The sequence below is a fragment of the Mesocricetus auratus genome, unplaced genomic scaffold, assembly GCF_017639785.1.
Source record: "Mesocricetus auratus isolate SY011 unplaced genomic scaffold, BCM_Maur_2.0 Super-Scaffold_100013, whole genome shotgun sequence".
Taxonomy (NCBI): Eukaryota; Metazoa; Chordata; class Mammalia; order Rodentia; family Cricetidae; genus Mesocricetus; species Mesocricetus auratus.
Window position 1 is genome coordinate 11699619 of NW_024429196.1, and position 21812 is coordinate 11721430.

Genomic DNA, 21812 nt, shown 5'->3' on the forward strand with positions numbered 1-21812 from the left:
TGGCTATGAACCTGCCTCTGCTTCCCCGGTGCTGGGATTAAAGCTGTGTACCACCAATGCCCGGCTAGAAAACAAACAGTGAAAGATGAACTTCATGGAGCATAAAGATTGTCACGATATGACAGGTGGCTGAGGACGTAAAATGAGAATTGGAGCATTAGTCATACGAGTTCCAGAGGTAGGGAAAAAGTAAGCCAATTGTCTTCAAATGAGGGATTGTGTGAGAAGATGATGGCATCAAGAAAGATCCACTTTACCAAGTTCATTCACTTGTAGTACAAATAATAAAAACCCAGAGACAGATATTGGGGTTCAAGCTGTAGATCAGAAGAGCAAAGCAGCCAGCCAGTAATTCTTACCTCTAACAAGGGCTGGAGAGATCCTGTCCTCACCATGACTGGAAACTAAGTTCCACATGAGACCCTTTGATTCTTCCTTATATATCTCTCTAGTGCTGGGATTAAAAGCATGAGCTCTGTTACTCTTTTAAACTGATTTATTCTCATGTAGTCCTGGGTGGCCTTGAACTCACAGAGATCCATCTACCTTTGTCTCTTCAGTTCTGGGATTAAAGTTGTATGCCACCACTGCCCAGCTTCTATGGCTGTGACTAGCTTTGCATTCTGATCCTTCTGGCAAGCTTTATTTTATCATAAATTTCACCACATTCACTCAATAGACAAGTATAAACCAGGCACCTATAATATAAGGTGGTATACAAAATGGTACAATACAAAGTATATAGCCTGATACGGAGACAAACATTAAACAAATACCAATGGTATTTGGTATAACAAAGTAGGGCAAGATACATATAAGACATTCTCTTTTTAATTCTTGAAAGCAGAGCTTAAGTAATGGCATCATAATATTGTTTTTGGTTTTTTCCATATTTCTCCCTTAAGAACTGAAACATCATTCTCTCTTCAGTGAAGTGGACTGGGAAAATCTGCAACATCAAACGATGCCTTTCGTACCCCAACCAGATGATGAAACAGATACATCCTATTTTGAAGCCAGGAATAATGCTCAGCATCTGACCATATCTGGGTTTAGTCTGTAGAACATACATGACATTTTTAACTAACCTTGTGATATAGAATTAAGCTTTCCAATAATATATTCCTTAGTACTAAATTGATCTAACATGATAGAAGTCATTATTTTACCAAGACTAATGAGCTTTCAATTACTAAATACAACAGCTTTTACAGAGTTAAAATACTTTAAGAAATATGTAATTTATCTTTACGTTAAACTGCATATAAATAATCAAGGCTTTTTTCATCTTAATATCTTATTTAGTTGCTGCACTTTATGAAAACTAACATTATCGATAAACTAAAACACTACTATGCTATACAGAGGGAATGAACCATAAGCTTGTCTACATCTGCTGATTTCATTATTCTGTTGGCTTTGGCTTTACTATCAAACAAACAAAAAAGGGCTATTTCATTTAATTTGTACATGGTTGCCTGCAAAACTGTGGTCTCAGGGCAGCCATAAAAGATAATACATGACTATCAAAATCATTTGAGCCAGACATGCTGGAACAAGCCTGAAGACCCCATATCAAGAGGCGAACACAAGACAGGAGTATGACTGCAATTTCAAGAGTAAGGCCCCCCGGTACACCTCTAAGCTGGAGACCAGCCAGGACTATAGTGAGGCCCTTTCTTGCAGAGCTTTAAAACAATAAAAAAGGTAGCTGGAAAACTATTACTCAGTAGTTAACTTTGCAGCGTGCAGCTCCTGCTGATAGACTTGCTGCCTGGTTGCTTCTGTTGCACAATCCACAATCCCTGTTTAAGAGTTCTAGAAAGGTGGGTGTAGCACTTTCAGCAATTTTAATAGCTTGTTCAGTTTTAATAGAAAAACTGTATACTTTATATCTTATCATTTCTAATATCATCAGAGACAAATAATAATATAATTTTGCCTAGTAACTGTAACTAATGATTGTCATCAACATTCTTTCCAAAGAATGTACTAAGAATCAACTCATAAGTCTTAAACTAATTGAGGCTTTTAGCATTTCCTGAGAACAAAATTAAGATTTAAATGTACCATAGGTAAGGTTTTGCTAATAACCTTTTGAACACTGACTTTAGAGTTTCTACTTTCCATTACCACCTACCGAATCACAGCCCAGATATAATGTAGTTTGCAAAGATGAAACAAGTTTATATCTGTTCCAATAAAAGACAAAGCATAATCGGTTCTGGGTATTGAATCCTTGGGTTAAAGGTTTTACTCTGCTTATTTTAGTAATGACTACTTAATTTTCCAGTTATCTTTTTCAATAAAAATGTTTAAAATCCAGTTACTACAACTTCATTTAAAGTGAGTCACACTTTTGGGTGACAGCATATTCTATAGACTGTTTACTCAATCTGTCATCCATTTATAGTGTTTTTAAGTAGAAAACAAAGTCTTTGGGATCAAAAAATGGTTAAACAATTGTGCACCACATCAAAATGCAGGTTAATATTGAGCACCAATATACTGATGATTGATATAATTACTTTGGAGGCTGGAGATAGAGAACACTTACTTAGTATGCCTAGAATCCTGGGTTCAATCTCCAGTAACACATACACAAATACTAATTACTTTGTAGGATTAGAGTAAACAGATTAACAAACTAGGGGTCCAAGGATTCCTGGCCTCTGAGAGCTCTGGATCCCAGTTATTTAAAAATGAGTCTGCAGAAGCAAACCCCTAGTGGCTTCTTAAAGCAAATCATTGGACAGTGGGTTACAGTAAAATTAAATTCTGCTGTGGATTATTGAGAGGTGCTGACCTACCTGGGGCTACATGAATAAAGTACTGGACTAAACAAAAAAGTATGTCAGTGAAGGGCTAAATAAACATAGTGATACATTTATTCAAGGAAACACTGTGCTATAAGTACACAGAAGAGAAACAGTTCTTTTCATGTATTTTTTATAAAATGTTTTTTTCTACTTTTTGGTTCTCTCATAAGTTGGCCTGTTTTCATAGTAGTTGGTGGTGTTTTTTCATGACAGTGAATCATAAACACTTTGCACACTTATGTTTCATTTTATTTTACCTGTATGTACAGAATATAAAGAATAAAAAATAAAAATAAAAAAGCATTTATCCTTTCATGATTATTTAGCCTAAGGTTCCAGCAGTGTTTTCTTTTGATTGTGTGATAGATTCAATGAGAATGATCCCTATAAGCTTATGTTTGAATACTTGGTCCCTGGCTGGTGGAACTGTTTGGGAAGGATAGGAAGTATGTCACTGAGGGTGAGCATTAAGGTTTCAAGACTCAGATCACTCCCAGTGTGCTCTCTGCCCCTGCTTGTGGCTAAGATATGAATGCTCAGATGCTGCCTGCTGCCTCTGTTTCACCATTGAGAACTCTATCCCTCTGAAACCATTAGCCCCAAATTAGTATGTTGCCTTGGTCATGTTGTGTTAATCACAGCAATAGAAAAATAACTAATACAGATAATTTACTTATTCAACTGACTAAATGGGATGTTACATGAATGTGTAATTAAAACATTCTGGAAAACAAAAACTAGGGCCAGCAAGATAGTTCAGTGAGTAAAAGCACTTGCCACCAAACCTGATCACTTAAGTTCAGTCTCCAGGAACCACACAGTGGGAAAAGAACTGCAAGTTATTTTCTGACCTCCATACATGTGCTGTGGCATGGGCACATGCACTCTCAAAAACACTAAAACCTGAAACATTACTGAATTGGACTTATTTCTGAAAATAAAGACAGGGCCCTTGTTGTAGGGTTTCTATGGCTGTGATGAATGCCATGATCAAAAAGCAACTTGGAGAGGAAAGGGCTTATTTAGCTTACTCTTCCACAGCACTGTTCATCATCAAAGGAAGTCAGGACAGGAACTCAAACAGAGCAGGAACCTGGAGGAAGTAGCTGATGCAGAGGCCATGGAGGGGTGCTGTTTAACGGCTTGCTCAGTCTTTTTTTTTTTTTTTTTTTGGTTTTTACGAGACAGGGTTTCTCTGTATTGTCTTGGAGGCTATTGGTCCAGCCCGGCCTCGAACTCACAGAGATCCACCTACCTCTGCCTCCCGAGTGCTGGGATTAAAGGCATGTGCCACCACCGCCCGGCTTGCTCAGTCTTTCTTATAGAACCCAGGACCACCATCCCAGGGATGGGATGGGCCCTTCCCCATCAATCACTGATTTAGGAAATGCCCTATAGCCAGATCTTATGGTGACATTTTCTCAATTGAGGTTCCCTCCTTTCAGATAACTCTAGCTAGTGTCAAGTTGATATAAAATTAGCCAACACAGCCCTTTAAGAGAAAAATTACAATATGCTATCACAGACATGGCATATGCAGCTACAGTCACCTACCAATTCTGCCACTAGGTAGGGCATATTTTTATAGTATTTATTGAAAATAAATGATTTCTCATCGAAATGTACACCTGTCAAGAAGCTACATTCAGACACTGGTTAAAGAGAAACCAAAACAAGGAGATAATCAATCTTGGCTGTTCCCCACAGAAATCAACCCATCTGAAGAAATAAGAATGTCACCCCCAAATATTCCTCTTTCACATAAATATTGTTTGAGCTACAGGCAATGTGAAACAGAAAACACTAGGAACTATCTATCCTTCTGTATATGGATAGGTAGGTATAAATTCTCCTGCACTGGAGACAACTCTACTGTGAACCAAGAGACAGGACCAGAGGAATCTAAGCAAAGATGACTCTTATACCTTTACATCCCCAGCTTCACATCTGTGGAAAATTAAAATGATTTTCTTTGTCCTTTGTAGGCAGCAGCAAGAGGACTGCTTCAAGTCTGAGGCCAGTCTAAGATACACAGTAAAATCCTATCTATTTTTTTCTAATATCCTCAATCAGATAACAAAATGAGTTAAATTGCATTCATTTCTAAAATTTTTATCAAATTACACATAACATGGCTTTATTTATTTTCATGAATCTCTTCTCTCTGCATGGCACTTGGGACTAAGCCATGGGCCCTCACACTCTTGGCACATGGAAGAACTGTATCTCCTGCCTGCTACTCAGGGTTACTTTACAAGAACTACTGTTTGTTCTCATTTTAGCTTTGTAAACAATAAGTACATTAACCAGTAATTAAAAAAACATTTCATTTCTCATTAACCTTTTATTTTTAACTTAGTTTTACAATTAACAGAAAAGCTGATCATTAAAAAAATACCATAGCTGTCAATTTTTAAAATGAAGCTTATGTTTTAAAGCATTACCATTATATCCTATAATTACATCTTTTATATACAACAACTGTGTGCAAAGTGTTTTTCACACTGTAAAGTAATTCTGGCATAAGATATAAATGGTTGCCTTTAGGAGTTAGTTACCTTGACTACTTGCAATGAATCACAACTTGTTACACCCTTGATTTACATTTTTATGTAAGAAAAAAGCCATCATTTTATTATATCAACTTGTTGTCTAATTAAAATAAATAAATTCTTGATCCACACTTTGTCAATAATTCAGTTATTTGCTTTTTTCCCCCTTCTAAATAAGTAGAAGATAAATTTGGGTTTGTTTGTTTTGTATCTTAAGCAAATACTGGTAGCTCCTTTAAACAAATCAAGATATGATATACAATTTAAAACTAAGTTACAAAAAACAAATGAAGTCTGGGACAAGCAAATCATATTCTCATACTTTTTTCTTCAAAGAACAATCATATATACTAGATAAGGATTCTTCCACTCTTACTGAAAATTTTCAATACCTAATGCTAATCCCCCCAACATCATACATATCAAGAATGCATTAATTTTTTTTTTAACTATACAAAGCTAGCCATGATGGTGCATGCCTGTGGTCCCAGAATTGGACAGGAGACAGGAACAGCAGGTGTTCAAGGTCATCTTTAGCTACATAATGAACTGGAGGTTGGCATGAGCTACTGAGACTCTGTCTCAAAAGAAAAAAGGGGGAATTTGCTATAAAGTTTTAAAATTACATCTTCAAAGCATAAGGTATAAGTGAGCACAGGTTTTGGAAAGGATTATCTTTCAAATATAGTCTTCAGGATGAAATTAATCTTCCTCTTGGTCTAATGGCCAGAAGGAACTTAAGTTTCCATTAGTTAGGCATTCCTTAATCATGTGGACACAGATGGCCTGTATATTTAAAGTCCTAATACCTTGTGAAGTACACCCCAAAGGAAAACCTGAGGCACTAAGAGGTTAAGAATTCAAACTGGAGTTTACCACTTGTAGGAAAACAAAACAAAAAAGGATATTTGTGTGTTGTCCTTAGTAAAAATAGTATAAATAAGTTTTCATTTTTTGCAAAGCACCCTATGAAACAGACATTGGATATCCTCACTTAAAGAAAAATGATTATAAAGGGTTAAGTATATGGTTGAATTAAAATCGGAGAATTCTGTGTCAGCTTGGAATATATTTTTACACATACACTATGTCTGTTCTTCATCTTTCCCATTTCCTTCATCAAGTTAAGTCTATTCAGTGAATCATTTGTAAAAAGCAACCACAACAGTACAAAAGACGATGATCTTCTGAGTTGTAAAAGCCCAAGAATTCTATGCAGACCACAAAGAACACAAAGGATTCTTCCATCAATTTTCTGCTACCTGGCTGACAGTTCAATGACTGATACAAAATTGATTTAACCTCATTTAAATCCACTGTGTTGCATTCTTTCTTGCATTGAATTTAGAAAAGTACATATTATAAATCTTATAATCATAACAATGCCTTAGAAAAGCAGGTTATATTTCTATGGGAGAAAATCAGGTAAACATGTTACCAAACAGTAATTAATAACTTAATGTCCTTCAAGCTCAAAAAAAGTTTAAGTCTATGTATGCTGCTTAAAACCTAGTTGAGATTGATCTTTCAAGTATCAGCAATATTATTCCTTAAAATGTTATCATTTCTGTAGTGCAAATAATACATACATATATATGTATATATATATAAACCAAACTACTGGACAAAAAAGAAATGTAGTATCACAAACTGAGATTTTCTTGTGAAATCCATAATCCCATTTCATTTCTTAGGTCATCCAGGCCCAGGAATCTTCTTGAGTAAAATGCTATTTTCTTCAGTTTAGTTTTCTTTAAAAAGAAAGTAAAAAAGTAAGTATAAATGCAACCTGAATATCAAGCACATTCATACCAAAACATCTTCTGGACAATAACACAGCATTCAAATTCAAGATAAAGCTATAAAACTACAAATTATCATTATGAAGTTACTTCATGTGACTTATTATCAAAGACTTTTCTGTGTATTTATTCATTTATCACTGGCGCTGAGGACTAACCCCAGAGTGCTTTTGAGTGATAAGCATACACAGTATATCAAGCTATTATATACCAGCTCACAAGCAGTTTTGATAAATAAATTTCAATTTATATCTCTCCTTTTGCCTTCTAATTCTCATACTTTTTTTTTTTTTTTTTTTTTGGTTTTTACGAGACAGGGTTTCTCTGTATTGTTTTGGAGGCTGTCAGTCCAGCCCAGCCTCAAACTCACAGAGATCCGCCTGTCTCTGCCTCCCGAGTGCTGGGATTAAAGGCGTGCGCCACCACCGCCTGGCATTCTCATACTTTTCTAACTGGCTATTATACAATTAATACTTGAGAAAATTCAGAATTTTATGATATGAAACAAAAACGTTAAACAACCCAGACTTATTTTCAGGTACTCTACCAGAGTTTCAAAAGTTAAATATGGCAGGCTCCTAGCTCAGTTCAGAGGCAAGAGAGGTTTAGGGGAGACAGAGAAACGTACTCCTCAAAACATGGATACATGTGACAGTTTTAATGAAAGTAGAGCAAGCTACTAGATAATACGGGTAGTCTTGCTAGTTTTGAGCACAACCTTCAATGCATGATTTGCAAAAGTCTCCACACCACTGGAAAAAATATATAGCGACTCAGGATGCCAAACTGCCTGAAACTCTCAGTACAGATTGAGTCCTCTCTCTAAACATACTCTTACTATGCAACTCAATGCCAGTAATATTTCATCATTTTATTATGTGTTTTATATATATATATATATATATATAATATTTCATTATTTTTAATTATTTCCAGAAGAGGGCATCAGATTCCCTAGAGTTAGGGACAATTGTGAGCCATCAACGTGGGTACTTCCTCTGAAGAATGGTATATGCTTTTAACAGCTGAGTCATCTCTCTAGCCATAAGGTGTAGTATTTTAAAGATTCAGGTCCTTTAAGTTCCATAGGAAAACCTCTTATATATACTTCCTTGGCATGAGTGACATTTTAAATAATCAGTTTTAATCAACACAAGATCTCTGCATCAAGAACAAAATGCCCATGAAGAAGAAAACTGAAATGCCTGGCAAAGAGATATGGGTGGTTCTGAAGATAACAGCTTGCAAAGGTGTAGAGAAATGTTAGCTGTCGGGTGCCTGCACAGTTCACTACACTTATCAGGGAACACACAGTGCAGATTGCTATACACGGTTCTTAGTTCCTTCCTGAACTTCCAATCTTCCAAAGTGCCAATAAGTATCAATCATGATCTTCAGAACTTTCAGAGTGTTTTTCAAGTTTTTAAAGGATCTTTGTTTTGTATACTGAAATATCTTTAATTAGCTTACAAAATAGAGGATGTAGTATATTATTGGAAAGAAAAATCATAAAGGAAGGAATAGCAGTTCAGTCTTTCCCCTCTCCCAGGTACACTCTATGAAGACTGTATATGGATGTCCCTCTGCTGTAAAGCCTCCCTATCTAATGACATTCACCATGCTACAATACCAGTACTTGCTACAGACATTTTTCCTCTGCAGAAGTATGTAATATGCCCAACTCTCCTGGTCTGACTTTTTATGTCAGTATCTGACACATGCTTGCTCCCTGGGCTTAAGAATATTCCTCTCACTGGGCAGTGGTGGCGTACGCCTTTAATCCCAGAACTTTAGAGGCATAAACAGGAAGGTCTCTGTGAGTTCAAAACCAGCCTGATCTACCGAGTGAGTACCAGGACTGCCAGGACTGTTTCACAGAGAAACCCTGTCTACACGTTCTAGGGCTGGAGAGATAGTTAAGAACACTTACTGCTCTTCCAGAGGACCCGGGTTCAATTCCCCACCTACATGACAGGTCCTTGCTGTCGAGAACTCCAGTTCTAGGAGATGCGGCAGTCTCATACAGACATGCATGCAGGTAAAACACCAAAGAACATAAAATTTTTTTAAAAAATTGTTCTAATTTTAGGTGGGCGGTGGTGGCGCACGCCTTTAATCCCAGCACTCGGGAGGCAGAGGCAGGTGGATCGCTGTGAGTTCGAGGCTGGGCTGGACCAACAGCCTCGAAAACAATACAGAGAAACCCTGTCTCGTAAAAACCAAAAAAAAAAATTGTTCTAATTTAAAAAAAATACCCTTTCCATCAAATTAACAACTTTAAAAAGTTGTCTTCTGTCTCAGCACTTGGGAGTTTGAGGCTAGCCAGGAATATATATAATGAGACTCTTCTGACTGCTCTTGGGATTCTTTCCCTCCTGTTGAGTTGCCAAGTCCAACTTTGATATGATAGTTTGTGCTTCATCTTATATATTTTATTTTTGTCATATTTTATTGTTAGCTCCTAAAAGTCCAGTTCTTTTCTAATGACAAATAGAAAGGAAGTAGATCTGGAGGGGAAAGGAGGTGGGAAGGAACAAGGAGAAATAGAAGAAGGAGGAATTATAACTAGGATATAGTATATGAAAAAAGAATCTATTTTCAATAAAATAAAATTAGGAAAAAAATGCCAGGTTAAGATTAAGATACCTAAATCCCCTCAAGCCTAAAACTCATTTCCTTATCAAACTTGGTTCTGCCTCCAACCCAGGACTATCAGCCACATACATACACAAACTATGTTTAAACATACCCTACTAAAACATGCTGTACTGAACAAGTTGCAATTGGAAGGATCACTAAACAGTGAAAAACCCAATAATAAAATAGAAACGTCATTATTTCTCCATCCTAGAACAACTAGAAGGATACTTAGAAGAAGCAGTGAGCCTCTTTTACTGACTTCTGCTAGCAATGAAGTATTAGTGTAAATGAATAAAGTAATTTTACAAAAACAGTCCAATTTTCAAAGGGGTGCGATGGCACAGGCCTATAATCCCAGCACTTGGGAGACTAAGGCAGAATACCACTACAAGTTCAAAGCCAGTCTGCACTCAAGCCAGCCTAAACAAAGACTGAAAGTCAAGCTCAAAGAACAAAGAGCATAGAGAAATAAACAAACAAAATCTAATTTTCTATAACTGCTAAAACGATTTTTCCTCCTTTTTTGTTTTTGTAAGACAGGGTTTCACTATGTAACTGGCTAGCCTGAAACTCTTGCTCCTTCTCTCCCCATCTCATACAAACTGAGATTATAGGCATGGATTTTCATGTTTGAATATATTTGTTTTTTAATCTTTCATGACGTGATAAGATTTTTAAAACTTACATTTAAAAAATCAAATTATTGTTCTATGCCAAATTTCTCAACTACTTTCATTTTATATACATGTGTGTATTATATGTATGTGTATGTGCTGAATGCATGTAGAAACTGCAGGTCAACATTAGGTATCATTCCCCAGAGCAATAGTTCTCAACTTTCCTAATGCTGTGACAGGTTAAGAAGCACTGACTTGGGCTCTAGAAATGGCTCAGTGGTTAAGAACACTAACTATAACTAGCAGGTCTTCCAGAGGTACTGAGTTCCATTGTCAGCAGCAACATGGTGGCTCACAACGATCCGTAATGAGATCTGGTGCCCCCCTCTTCTGGCCTGTAGGGATACATGCAGGCAGAACACTGTATACACAATAAATAAATCTTAAAAAAAAGAACCATTGATTTAGATGCTGGCCATGATTTAGAGCAATGGTTCTCAACTTGTAGGTCAAAATCCCTTTGGGGGCGTCAAATGAACCTTTCACAGGTATTGCCTAAGATCACTGGAAAACACAGATGTCTACATTATCATTCATAACAGCAGCAAAATTGCAGTTATGAAGTAGCAATAAAAATAATTTTATAGTTGAGGGTCACCACAATATGAGGAACTGTATTAAAGGGTCAAAGCATTAGAGAGGTTGAGAACCACTGCCTTAACAGAGGCAGTGAAACTCACCAAGCAGGCCAGGCTGGCTAACCAGCAAACCCCTTGTCATCCTGTATCAGCCTCCTTAGCAGTGATACTACAAGCATGCGCAGCCATGCCCAGCTCTGTTCTGTAGGTACTGAAAATCAAACTAAGATCCCTCATGCTGCCGGGCAGTGATGGCGCATGCCTTTAATCCCAGCACTTGGGAGGCAGAGGCAGGCAGATCTCTGTGAGTTCGAGGCCAGGCTGGACCGACAGCCTCCAAAACAATACAGAGAAACCCTGTCTCGTGAAAACCAAAAAAAAAAAAAAAAAAAAAGATCCTTCATGCATACTGTGCAACTAAACTATCTCCACAGCCCTAACCACTGGCTTTCTACACAAGAAATATGAAAAGAAGTTTGGGGGGCTGGAAGGTACATCTCAGTGGTAGACTGTTTTCTTAGTATGAGGCACTGAGCTCTACATCCAATAAACCCCCATTAAAATAAAAATAATAATAAAAAAGGTGTTGAAATATACCTGAAATATGTAACTATTGTAGAAGTGATTCAAGGTCTGTATCTTCAGCATACATATTAATAGTGACTGCTGCTTCTCAAATTCTATTAAAGCTGTTTAGAAATGGCCTTTAAGAGCATCACGTTTTTACTAAGCCATAAAATTTACAAAGCATATAGTAACTGTCATGTTCCATAAATTAAAGGTGTACAAATCCTTCACATATTCAAGTGAAAACATTCTTTACCTTTTACAAGTAAATAGAAATCCACAGATACCTTTTCCAAGGCAGTTTTAGTCTCAGGATGAGCAGATGTTCAAAATGACAATTCATCTATTAAGTACCTATATTAAGTACCTATCTCCTTAAGTACTGCTGCGAGTTATATCTACTACTCTTCTATCTACTTACATACTACTCTTATAAAAGTTCATGCACCATTTCAATTATAAACCTATGGTATTACCTTCTCCTTCTTTGATAATATAAATGCACCAACCACTGGGCAATAAAAGGCCATATAATAGCAAAAGTTAATGCACCAGGAGACATCTCAAAGGGCCACCAGGATGGTTTCTGGAAAAATAAAAAGCTTGTCATTTATCAAATAAATGCTGCATGAAGAAACTTGAAGATTTTTTTTTGTTTTGTTTTTCAAGGCAGGGTTTCTCTCTATAGCCCTGGTGTCCTGAAACTCACACTGTAGACCAGACTGACCTCTAACACACAGAGATCCGCCTGCCTCTGCCTACCGAGTGCTGGGATAAAAAGGCATGTGCCACCACTGCCTGGCTTGAAGACATTCTTAATATGTAATTCATAAAAATTAAAACTAGTAACAAATCTCTCTTCTGACAGATTATTCTATACTTAGTAAGCAGAAGCAGACTTCCAAGATTTAAATAAACACATCCAACTTTTTTATTGTAGGAAATAAGTTTATTGCAGAATAATGTAAAGCACTCTCAAGGAAAAGAGTGGGCAAAGACCAAAGGGGACACACTCCCAAATGCATTTTTAGCTTCAAAGCTCTAAAAGGTAGATTTCATATTAAATGACTTAAGTATTTCAAAAACTGTAAATGTACTATAATTACTTAGAACTCTTACCTGTGAGGAGGGTTGTTTACTTGACTGCAATGATAATTTTGCCTTGAAATACAAATGAAAAGTAACAACTATGACAGAATGAAAAAAAAAGGTGTAATTTTAGGGAGTTTTTATTTGCTCGTCTCTATTTTGAGAAAGGTGTCTACCCCAAGCTGGCCCTACAACCCCCAATGTACATGAACTTGCACTTCTGATCCTCCTTGCCTCCCCGTCCCTGATATTAGGGTTAGAGGTATGAGCCACCATGTCATCACACCCCACAACCCCATACACACACCTGGTATTTATGCAAATATCACCAACAGATTCCACATTGCTTTACAGAATCAAAAAACAGAAAATACCAGTGAGACAGTCTAATCGGCAGCTTACCTGCGAAGCAGTCAGTGTTTCCAGTTTATGCAGTCTCTGGAGGACGTTCTGCATGTCCTCTTGCAGTCTAATGAGCACAAGGGCAATCTGCTCATTGAGGCTGCCTCTGGAACCCCGGTCTGAACCCCAGCGTTCTCCATCACCTCCACTCCCCACTTGCCGACCCTGGGTTCCTTCACTCAAATGTGGCATTCTATGCCCTGATGAGAGAGTAAACTAAGTTAGCTATCAATATCAAGTAAAGGTTCCTTTTTCAAACAGAAATAGTATATTATTCATTTTCCTTGTTAATTCTTTGATATATAAACAAAGTAAAGTAAAAACAATCAGGAAGCATATAAAATAAACCATTAGGGTTAAAGGAATCAACATAAAAACCTCTACATTAGGGGAAGACAATATATAATTACTAGTATATGACAATGTTTATACAATTCATAAGGAAGATTCATGTTCAGAGTACATGTTTAAAAACTCTTTACTAGGGGGCTGGAGAGATGGCTCAAAGGTTAAGAGCACTGACTGCTCTTCCAGAGGTCCTGAGTTCAATTCCCAGCAACCGCATGGTGGCTCACAACCATCCGTAATGAGATCTGGTGCCCTCTCCTGGCTTGCAGACACACATAGAGGCAAGATGTTGTATTCATAATAAATAAATAAAAATCTTTAAAAAAAAAAAAAAAAAAAACCTCTTTACTGGGGCTGGAGAGACGGTTCAGCAGACAAGAAAACTTGTTGCTCTTGCATTTGGTTCCCAGCACCTGCATGGTAACTTCAGTTCCAGGGAATCTGACACTATCTTCTGAACAATACAGGCAAGAGGCATGCACATGACACACACACATGCAGGCAAAACATTCATACACATAAAATACATCTTTTTATAAAATGTAAACCCTCTTTACTGCAAAGATAATTAAAACTGCTTTAAAAATATAACTTGTTTGTAAGTATTAAAAGTTACATTAAATAACTAAAATTCCTTTCTTGGTTTAAAAATATTTTAAGATCATAAAAGGGTTTTCTAATTATAAATTACATATTCCTTATACATATTAAATATCTACTAAGATTTTTTTCTATATTGCCATTTATTTCTTTTTACTCCTTATACATATTAAATATCTAACTACAAAGATTTTTCTATATTGCCATTTCTTTTTATATACATGAATTTTAAATGTCTTAACTTCATAATTATGTACTATTTTTAAAATTATATTACAAACATTTACCTCCATCATTGACTCTTATTCCAAAAACTTACATGGTTATATAAATTCCTTAATATGAACCATGAAGTAACTAATCTAACCATTCTATATACATCTGACTTGAGTGATTATTAAATTTTTGTTAATACAAAAACCAAGTATGGTGGCAAATGTTTGTAATCCTAGCACTTGGAAGGTAAATCCAAGAGAGGCAGAAGTTGAGACTCAGCTTGAGCTACATAAAGAGTTCAAGGATAGCCTAGGATATATAAGACCCTGTCTCAGAAAAAGCAAAGAAGGTTTGGTTTGGATTCCAGTCAAGGCCAAGTCCGTCATGGTAGAAATAGGGCCGTGGAGCTGCTTGTCACTCTGGTTTCAAGTTAGGAGGCAGAATATGATGAGTACCAGTGCTCAGTTCAATTCCTCCTTTGTGATAATCTAGAACCCAGTTCAGCAAAGTCTTCCTACCCCAACTAACCCAATCTAAACATCTTTCCCAGGCATGCCCAGAGACCTGTCTCCTAGATAACTCTAAAACCTTCAAGTTAGCAAACAGTATTAGTCATCATACCTCCTTTAGGACAGACTCCAATTATTATTGGATCAAAAGCATCAAATTTGTCGAGGTTCTTAGTATTGCCAACTTATTTTTCAGAAGGCTAACAAGAGGGTTTTTTTGTTGTTGTTTCTTGTGTGTGTCCTTTATACGTGTTCTCTCTCTCTCCCTCCTTCCCTCGTGTGTGTGTGTGTGTGTGTGTGTGTGTGTGTGTGTGTTGGGGGCTTGAGCCTATGTCCTTACATGTATGAGACAAGCACTCTACTACTGAACGACATCCCCAGCACAACTAATGGTTTTTATTACTGTGTATTTTTGCATAAATGGAGTGGTACAATTCTTTCCTCATAACAGAAATCAAGGGTTTTTTTGCTTCTTGCCTTTCCCACATCCTCTTGTTCAGTTTGTAAAGCAGGAGATCAAGGGTTAAAGCACATCACGGTTAATTTGAGCTCTAGATGCAATTCTATTTATAATTCAAGGAAAGAGCCACGTCCATGTAAAGTCAATGAACTCAATACCAGGAAACTAATCCAATCCCTTACTGATTTTCCTCTCTACTTTTATGCATTCAGTGTACAAAAGTTTCTACTGAATGCACAGATTCTACCTACAATTTTTCAACATTACAATGGTGCAAAAGTATACCCATATAACAACTGTGTTTTTCACCTGAAGCACAGTATTTTTTAAAAAATTTATCTGTGTATATGGCAGAGTGAGAAATGTTTATGTCTGTGTACTATGAGCGAGCAGGTGTTCAAAGAGTCAGAGAGGGTGCTCAATTCCTGGAGTGGTCATTACAGGCATTTGTAAGCCCTCTGATATGGGTGCTGGAAATTGAACCTAGGTCCTTTGCAAGAGCAACAAATACTGTTAACCACCATCTCGTCCATCACTCCAGTCCCTGAAATGCAGTACATTGCTTTAATAGACTTTTTGCTTTAATAGGCCTTTTGCTTTAATAGGCTTTTTGTTAGATGATTTTTTTTTTAATCCAAGAGTAAGCCAATGCAAGTGTTCTGAGTATAGTGAAGGCAGTTAGGCTTCATGCATATTCAACTGACAATAGTCACAATTAACAAGGGATGTGTTGGGACATAACCCTATTGAAAATTGAGAATATCCACACTTTGTTCAAATGGTTATTTCTCAATCTGTTCCCCTTCCCACTGACATTCAATGGTGGGAACTGAACACAGGCTATGACTGAGCTACACGTCTTTTTTTTTTTCCTTTTGAACAGGTGTTTATTTATGACTCATCTAACATCAGATACTTAGCTCACATCATTGGCGTTTGTTTGTCCATTTATTTGTTTTTTTTTTCTTTTTTTAATTTTATTTTATGCTTTTACTATTTATTTTTAAGTTTAAATTTAGATTAGAAACAAGGTTGCTTCACAAGTCAGCTCCAGGTCCCTCTCCCTATTCCTCCCCTCCTCCCGTGCTCTCCCCCAACCCCCCCATTATCCCCTCATTTCCCCAGGGAGGGTGAGGCCCTCCACTGGGGTGTCCATAGACCCTCCCCCCTAAGAGTTCAGGGTGAGAGTGCATCTCACATTGTTAGATGGGAGTCCAAAGTCCATGTGTATACTCAGGATGAATACTGATCTACTGCCCAAGGCTCAATAGATTACCTAGGCCTCCTCACTGACACCCCCATTAGCGGGTCTTGATCAGTCCCATGCTGGATTCCCAGGCATCAGCCTGGGATTCAAGAGTTAACCCTTGTCAGGTCAGCTGTTTCTGGGGTTAAACCAGCCCAGTCTTAATCCCTTTGGTCATCAGTCCTCCCTCTCTGTTACTGGCTTTCTTGAGTTCAGCTCAGTACTTAGCCATGGGAGTCTGCCTCTTCTTCCATAAGCCACCGAATGAAGTTTCTGTTTCAGGCTGGCACTCCCCAGATCTATGTCTAAAATCCATATATGAGAGAGTACATGCCATGTTTCTCTTTTTGTGACTGGGTTACCTCACTCAGGATGGTTTTTTCTAGTGTCATCCATTTGCCTGCAAATCTCAGGATTCCATTGTTTTTTTCTGCTGAATAGTACTCCGTTGTGTAAATGTACCACTTTTTCTCTATCCACTCTTCGGCTAAGGGGCATCTAGGTCCTTCCAAGTTCTGGCTATTACAAATAATGCTGCTATGAACATAGTGGAACAGACATCCTTGTTGTATGAATGGGCATCTTTTGGATATATGCCTAAGAGTGGAGTTGCTGGGTCTTCTGGAAGGTTTATCCCCATTTTTCTGAGGAATCTCCATACTGATTTCCAAAGTGGCTGAACAAGTTGGCATTCCCACCAGCAATGGAGGAGTGCTCCCCCTTTTACCACATCCTCTCCAGCATAAATTGTCGCTGGTGTTTTTGATTTTAGCCATTCTGACAGGAGTGAGATGGTATCTCAGACTTGTTTTGATTTGCATTTCCCGGATGGCTAAGGATGTTGATCGCTTTCTCAAGTGCCTCTCAGCCAATTTAGACTCCTCTTTTGAAAATTCTCTATTTAGTTCTGCAGCCCACTTTTTAACTGGATCCTTTGGTGTTTTGGAGACTTGCTTCTTGAGTTCTTTGTAAACTTTGGAGATCAACCCTCTGTCAGATGTGGGGTTAGTGAATATTTTTTCCCATTCTGTGGGCTGCGAGCTACACCTCTTGTTCTATGCTACAATTTTCTTTTCTTTTTGGACAGGGAACTCATTTGTAAACCAAGCTGGCCTCAAACTCAAGAGATCCATCTGCCTCTGCCTCCAGAGTGCTGGGATTAAAGGCCTGCGCCATCACCAACAGCTCTCTACACTATAATTTTATGTATTCATTCTCATTGTTTTCACAGTATCTTTATTTCTCACCAAAAATAATTATAACAAATATATTTACTTTTTTCTACACCCAATATCTAGTCTACTCCCTAATCATATCACTATTCCTTTTTTATTATTGTTACATTTCTTATTTATTTTGTGTCAGGGCGGAGGGCATGTTCATGCCAAAGCAGAAACTGCAGGTCAGAGGACAACTTGTAGAAATCAGTGATGTCTCCTTCCACTCAGAGACCACACCCAAATTGTCAGCTTTGGCAGCAAGCTCATTTACCTGCTGACCATCCTGCCAGCCCACAACACTACTGTCAATTTGTTTAGTGTTCAGTGTTCCTTAGCTCTTATTGCTTTGTCAGCTTTAAATGACCTCCTTTAACCCAAATAAGGCAAAGATAACTAATTCTGACTGACTTACACAGGGACTCAAAAATGTCAGCCCAATTAGGGCAGTCACCGATGGTTCAGAGAGAAAAACAAAGCATAAATGTGACTCCTTAGACATACTGCATAATGGGCTGCCACGGTGGCTCTGCAGGTGAAGACATGTGTTGCCAAGCCTCATGTCCTGGGTGTCCTCTAATTTTCACATGCATGCCATTAAATGTACAGTAAACACTCACTCACACTCACACACACACACGCACGCATACACATGCACAAATGTTACTTTAGAAAACACTGCACAAATGATTAAAAAAATAAAGCTGGGCACTGCCACACCAATGCCTGGCAGCCAGAGGTAGAAGCATCACTACAAGTTGTAAACTAGAGAGAGCTAGATAATGAGACTGCATCAGAGATGAAAATGAATCAGCGAATGAGGAATACACACCTCTCCCTCTTCTGACATTAGAGAAGTCCTCACTTTCTCCTCCTCTCTTCTCACGGTGTGGTACTCCACTGCCACTTCTGCCATCTTCCCCTCCATGCTTTACTTCACCACCTTTTCCTTCCACTGCTACCATCTTCCCAATGCTGCCATCGCCAGGAGCTACTTGACCATCTTCACAAAAAACAGAACTCGCCAAGTGCTGACTGGGATCACCACCTAAGTAATACTGAAAGTGTCCATTGTTTGACATAAAGTGGTCTACTACAGACTACAAACTTAAAATGACAGTTAAAAGTTATAAATATAAATGATACACCCAAAGTTTTCATGGTAATATAAATTCCATTTTTCTAAAAGGGTCCTTTCATGTTCCTGCTGAAAATACTTTTCTTTAAAATATTCTTCAACTTGTACTCAGCTCCCCATATAGAATAAATAAATGAGATATGCATGATTTTCTTTTTTCTTTCTTTTTTTTGGTTTTTACGAGACAGGGTTTCTCTGTATTGTTTTGGAGGCTATCGGTCTAGCCCGGCCTCGAACTCACAGAGATCTGCCTGCCTCTGCCTCCCAAGTGCTGGGACTAAAGGCGTGCGCCACTACCGCCCGGCTGCATGATTTTCTCTATGAGTAAAAAGGAAGGTTTCCCAAGAGTCAATCAATCACTCAAGATATAAAGATATGCTTACCTTAGTTACTATACTTAACTCTAGGCAACTCTAAGCAAAGAGGATCCTTGCTCACAGTCTGAGTAAGGGAGTCACAAGAGATTATTGCTGCAGTGGCTGATAAGATTTGTGAAAAACAATATGTGGCCGATACTACAGAAGTCAACCAATAAATACCTAACCCTTACTGGAATCAGGTCAAGGCTTGGTCAAGAAAGAGTTCCAAAAAAGTGAAGGAACTTCAACTAAGAACAAATGAGGATGGGCCAGGCATGGTGGCACACGCCTTTAATCCCAGCACTCAGAAGCAGAGGCAGGCAGATCTCTATGAGTTAAAGGACAGCCTGTTGTATATAGTGAGCTCCAGACCAGCCAAGCTACACAGTCAGCCCAATACAAAACAAAATCAAAAAAGAACAAATGAATATGAGACAAATCAAAGGTTTCATAATGACAATGACCCATCAGTGCAGTTGGGATGAAAGCTGTTTGAGGACTTACAACAGAATAGTAGTGGTCTTGGAAAAACTGAACACAGAGAGTAAGAGAAAGAAAAGCATGGCCAGTGTTGGTGGCGCACGCATTTAATCCCAGCACTCGGAGGCAGAGGCAGGCAGATCTCTGTGAGTTCAAGGCCAGCATGGTCTATAGAGTGAGTTCCGGGACAGCCTCCAAAACAATACAGAGAAACCTGTCTCGAAAAACCAAAACAAGAAAGAGAGAGAGAGACAGAGAGAGAGAGAGAGAGAGAGAGAGAGAGAGAGAGAGAGAGAGAGAGAGAGAGAGAGAGAGAGAGAGAGAGAGAGAGAGAGAGAAAAGCTCTGAGGACTAGACAGTTTGGTGACATACTAAGATAAACACAGGAGATAAGACTAGGAGAACAAAAAAGAAGTTAATGTTTCAAATATAGGTATGTAAAATTGAAGCCATAGGTGTCTTAGGGTTTCTGTAGTGTGCTAAACACAATGACAAATGGCAACTAGGGAAGAAAAGGGTTTATTTCACCATCCAGCACATAAGTCATCACTGGGGGAAGTCAGGGCAGGAATCTAGAGGCAGGAACCCATGAAGGAGTGTTGCTTACTGGCTTGTTCTTCACAGCTTGCTAAGTCTGCTTTCTTATACCCGCCAGGACCATGGGCCAAGTGATGGCTCTTTCCACATTAATCTGGTTCCTAGTACATCAATTATAATGATAAAAACATCCCATAGACTACTTTTGGTGGGAACATTTTCTCAACTGAGGGTCCCCTTTCCCATATAACTCTAGCTTGTGTCAAGTTAACATAAAGCTAGCCATCATACTAGGCAAAGAGTAAGGCAGTTAAAATTCAGAAGAGAGAAAACACTGAATTTATTACTTTAATAGTTATCAGCCTTAAGTAATGCCTAAAACCAAAGAAGCAGTAACCAAGGCCATACTCCTAAAGAATATCAAATTCCTGGATCAACAAGAAAAGGTAACTGAAATGAACTGTCCAAGTAATGCACTCTTGGGAAGTACAGGCAGTGGATCTTTATCGATGACAGCCTTGTGTACATAGGGAGTTACAAACCAGCCAGGGCTATATAATACAACTTTGCCTTGAAAGGGAAAAAAGGTACTAATCATCAACTTCCTTGCTGTTGCTTTGGTTGTTTTTTTTTTTCTAGGTAACAGGGTCTTACCATGTAGCCTGGGCAGGCCTGGAACTTTCTATGTAAACCAAGTTAGCCTCAAACTCAAGGATGTAACTGCCTCTACTCCCAACCAATTAATGGTATAGGCCAGTACACCCAAACACAGAGTTAGGTTTAATTTGTTTTTCCAATACTGAATTGTGACTGAAATCTGAAGATTAGTTTGTCTAAAAGTAATTTTTTTATTTTAAAGGCTTTATTTTTATTTTTAATTATGTAAATATGTATGCATCTTGTATGTAAGTTTGTGTGAGGGTTTTTACAAATGAAAGCAATGCCCTTGTGGACCAGAAGAGGGCATCAGATCCCCAGGAGTAGGATTCACCTGCAGTTGTGATCAGTTTTGATGTGATCAAACTTGGGTCCTCTGCAAGAGCACTCTTAAGAGTATACACCCTTAACTGCTGAGCCAGCTGTCCAGGAATACACTCAATATGAAGAACTAATTTATGCTTGAAGATTATTCAATTTTCTTCATTAATCAATGTTTTAGCAAAGACAGTAGCATAAACAGTTTACCTCTGCACCTCTATTCTACCTGTCACAGATTATTTATAAAATAAATTATAATGGAATGTTATATTACAATAGTATTCTACCACTTATATTAGTATTCTAATATAGTATTTTTATGAAATGACTTGTATTCCAATTCTACTATTGTAGTATTCTAATAAAATTAATTATGTGGTGTATTTTTCTCTTTTGGTATGTGTGTGTATGAAAGCATGTATGTTGGATATACCCATATATCAGAGTAGGCATGTGCTCCCATGCATGCACATGCAGAGGCCAGAGGGTAACCAGTAGCCTTCTCTGTCACTGTCACTCTTCACCTTATTTCCTTAACACAGGATCTCTCACTGAACCTAGAGCTGACAGGCAGAAAACCCAGGTGATCCTCCTCTCT

The 21812-nt window shown here is 37.9% G+C and overlaps 2 protein-coding genes across 7 annotated transcripts in view; one reads left to right on the forward strand and one right to left on the reverse strand.

The window, feature by feature from the left end:
- The window catches only part of Mastl (microtubule associated serine/threonine kinase like), a 42815-nt gene extending 40595 nt beyond the window's left edge, over positions 1-2220 (forward strand). For all 3 annotated transcript variants that reach the window (XM_005082672.4, XM_021234468.2, XM_005082673.4), the window contains one exon: positions 906-2220. In XM_005082672.4, coding sequence (XP_005082729.1) covers positions 906-1063 — 158 coding nt within the window. In that variant the 3' untranslated portion in view covers positions 1064-2220. The remainder of the gene's footprint in view (positions 1-905) is intronic.
- A 2923-nt stretch (positions 2221-5143) lies between these two features.
- Acbd5 (acyl-CoA binding domain containing 5) overlaps positions 5144-21812 on the reverse strand; it is a 37448-nt gene continuing 20779 nt past the window's right edge. For 3 of the 4 annotated variants that reach the window (XM_040755392.1, XM_040755389.1, XM_040755390.1), the window contains 5 exons: positions 18555-18780; positions 13127-13326; positions 12755-12796; positions 12112-12221; positions 5144-7122 (listed from right to left, as the gene is read on the reverse strand). In XM_040755392.1, coding sequence (XP_040611326.1) covers positions 7110-7122; positions 12112-12221; positions 12755-12796; positions 13127-13326; positions 18555-18780 — 591 coding nt within the window. In that variant the 3' untranslated portion in view covers positions 5144-7109. The remainder of the gene's footprint in view (positions 7123-12111; positions 12222-12754; positions 12797-13126; positions 13327-18554; positions 18781-21812) is intronic. The other variant, XM_040755391.1, reaches the window with a different exon arrangement.